Genomic DNA, 2,258 nt, shown 5'->3' on the forward strand with positions numbered 1-2,258 from the left:
CCTTTACAGATTCATAAAGTATTACCTTTATAATCATAATTTATTTTCACATTATATAATCTGAGATATTTAAATCAAACATGATATGTTTTAATCTTGTCTCAAGATTTCACATAATGAAAGTAGCAACTGGAAGAATTTTTAAACTCATGAGTCACCTTTTTATTTTAAGATGTGTAAGACCTTGTACATGACTATGAAAAATGAAACTATACTCTTAAGGATACTAATTAAAAAGTAACTGCTTATACTGTATTTATCCCTTTGTGACTGAGATAGTTCACTCAGCATAATGCCTTCTAGACTCAACCATGCTGTTTAGCGTTTTATGAGTTCTTTAGTTTTCAGTGCTACTTAGTATTCTATTGTGTGAACTACCCTAATTTCTCTGTCCATTCAATTGTTTATGGCACCTGGGCTATTTGAATCTCTATGCTGTTGTGAATAATGTAATAATAGGATCAAGATGGGGGAGAGAAGAGGATAGATAGAAAATGAATATTGAACTGGGAGAGTGAAAGGAAGGATATGCTGAAAAGAATGCATGATTGGAAACCACATGTGTGAAAATAGTTTTCCAAGAGGATTGAGAGAGGGGAGGAATGTGTGCATGAGTTGGGCTAAAAAAAAAAAAATTTAAAGTAAGTGAAAATAATGTGCTCCAGTTCTTAAATTATCTGTACTTTTTTCCCCCCTTTAGCTCAAGAGTATGTAATAAGAATAAGTGGAAGTATACTTGATCTAAGAGATAATTTTGATGATGCTCTTCAAGTAAACACAACCGGTCTGTCACCAAAGGAAGCCAACTCCAAGGAAACCTTTGTATTTAGACCAGGCAATATCTCAGATGAAAACGCAACACATATATTCATTGCTATTAAAAGTGTAGATAAAAGCAATTTGACATCAAAAACATCCAACATTGCACAAGTAGCACTGTTTATTCCACAAGCAGACACAAGTCCTGATGATAATCCTCAGAATCCCGGTTCTGGTGGAAATCAGAGCACTGGAATCAACATTACTGCCTTGGTGTTGTCAGTGATTGGGGCTATTGTGGTTGTCTGTATTATTGTAGGTACCACGACATGCATTTTAAGTAGGAAAAAAAATTCCAGTGGATCTAGGACTGGGTTTTAAGAAAACCAACAAAAAATTAGAGACATTTATGAAATTTACAAATTATTAGCTTTAATCATAAATTTGCAAAAATAATAAATGATACTTTGTTTAAACAACCAGTAATATTTGAAAAACTGTAAGTCAATATTAAAGTTTCACTGTTTTATTTGTCATTTATAATGATGAATAAAGATACTTTTTTCATATTGATATCGAGTTATGTGTTCTTTGATAAAAAAGTTTTCTAGAATATGTCATATTTCATGAATGCATTAAAGTGGTCTATTTAGGTAATCATTTGTTGCTGTGTGCGGTCATGTCAAAGCTAATTCATATCTAAACCCTTCAGTGGGTTTTCAAAGGTGGTAAATTGCAGGAGGAGATTGCCCATCCTTTGCCCTATGGAACAGCAGTTTGGACCAAGTGGATGAGACTGCAGTGCAGCTTCTTATGACTAGACCACAAAAGCTACTCTAAATCTCTATCAGAGGAGACTATATTTCCCCTGTGAAGCAACTGATGGATTGAACCACTAGTCTTTCAGTTAGCAGCCCACCAGGTAACTCACTATACCACGAGACCTCCAGGACCAATGACTGGTCACTGACAAGGAGATATCCTTCTTTATTCCCTTTTCCAAGGAAGGTGACCCAACAGAATGTGGAAATTATAGATCAATATCACTACTATCTCAAGTAAAGAAAATATTCCTGAAACAATAATATATTGACAAGGAACAACCAGAAGTCAAAGTAAAGCATAGAAGTAGTCATGGCACCACAGATTGTGTTGTGGATGTCAGATGGATCCTGGATAAAAATAGAAAATAACAGAAGAATATTTATGTTCCACTGACTATGTAAAGGAATTTAACTATGGAGACCATAACAAAGTATAGCTAACACTGAAAACACTGGGAATCCCAGAACACTTAATTGTGCTCACATACCTAGACCAAGAAGTTGTTTGTCCAAGTGAAGCAAGGGAACACTTTATGTGCTAAAATGAAAAAAGATGTTCATCAGGGATGTGTCCTTTCTCTACACCTATTTAATCTGTTTGTTGAGCAAATAATATGTGAAGCTGGACTTCATGGAGAGAAACAACACCTTCACTATGCAGATGACACAATCTTG

General features: G+C 34.7%; 1 protein-coding gene across 1 annotated transcript in view; it reads left to right on the top strand.

Annotated features, from left to right (window-relative positions):
• The window catches only part of CLCA4 (chloride channel accessory 4), a 34,929-nt gene extending 33,789 nt beyond the window's left edge, over window positions 1-1,140 (top strand). The window contains 1 exon segment of the mRNA XM_006903722.1: window positions 701-1,140. Coding sequence (XP_006903784.1) covers window positions 701-1,140 — 440 coding nt within the window.
• Window positions 1,141-2,258: the final 1,118 nt, after the last annotated feature.

The sequence above is a fragment of the Elephantulus edwardii genome, unplaced genomic scaffold (genome assembly GCF_000299155.1).
Source record: "Elephantulus edwardii isolate Elephantulus edwardi_28Jun2011 unplaced genomic scaffold, EleEdw1.0 scaffold00227, whole genome shotgun sequence".
Taxonomy (NCBI): Eukaryota; Metazoa; Chordata; class Mammalia; order Macroscelidea; family Macroscelididae; genus Elephantulus; species Elephantulus edwardii.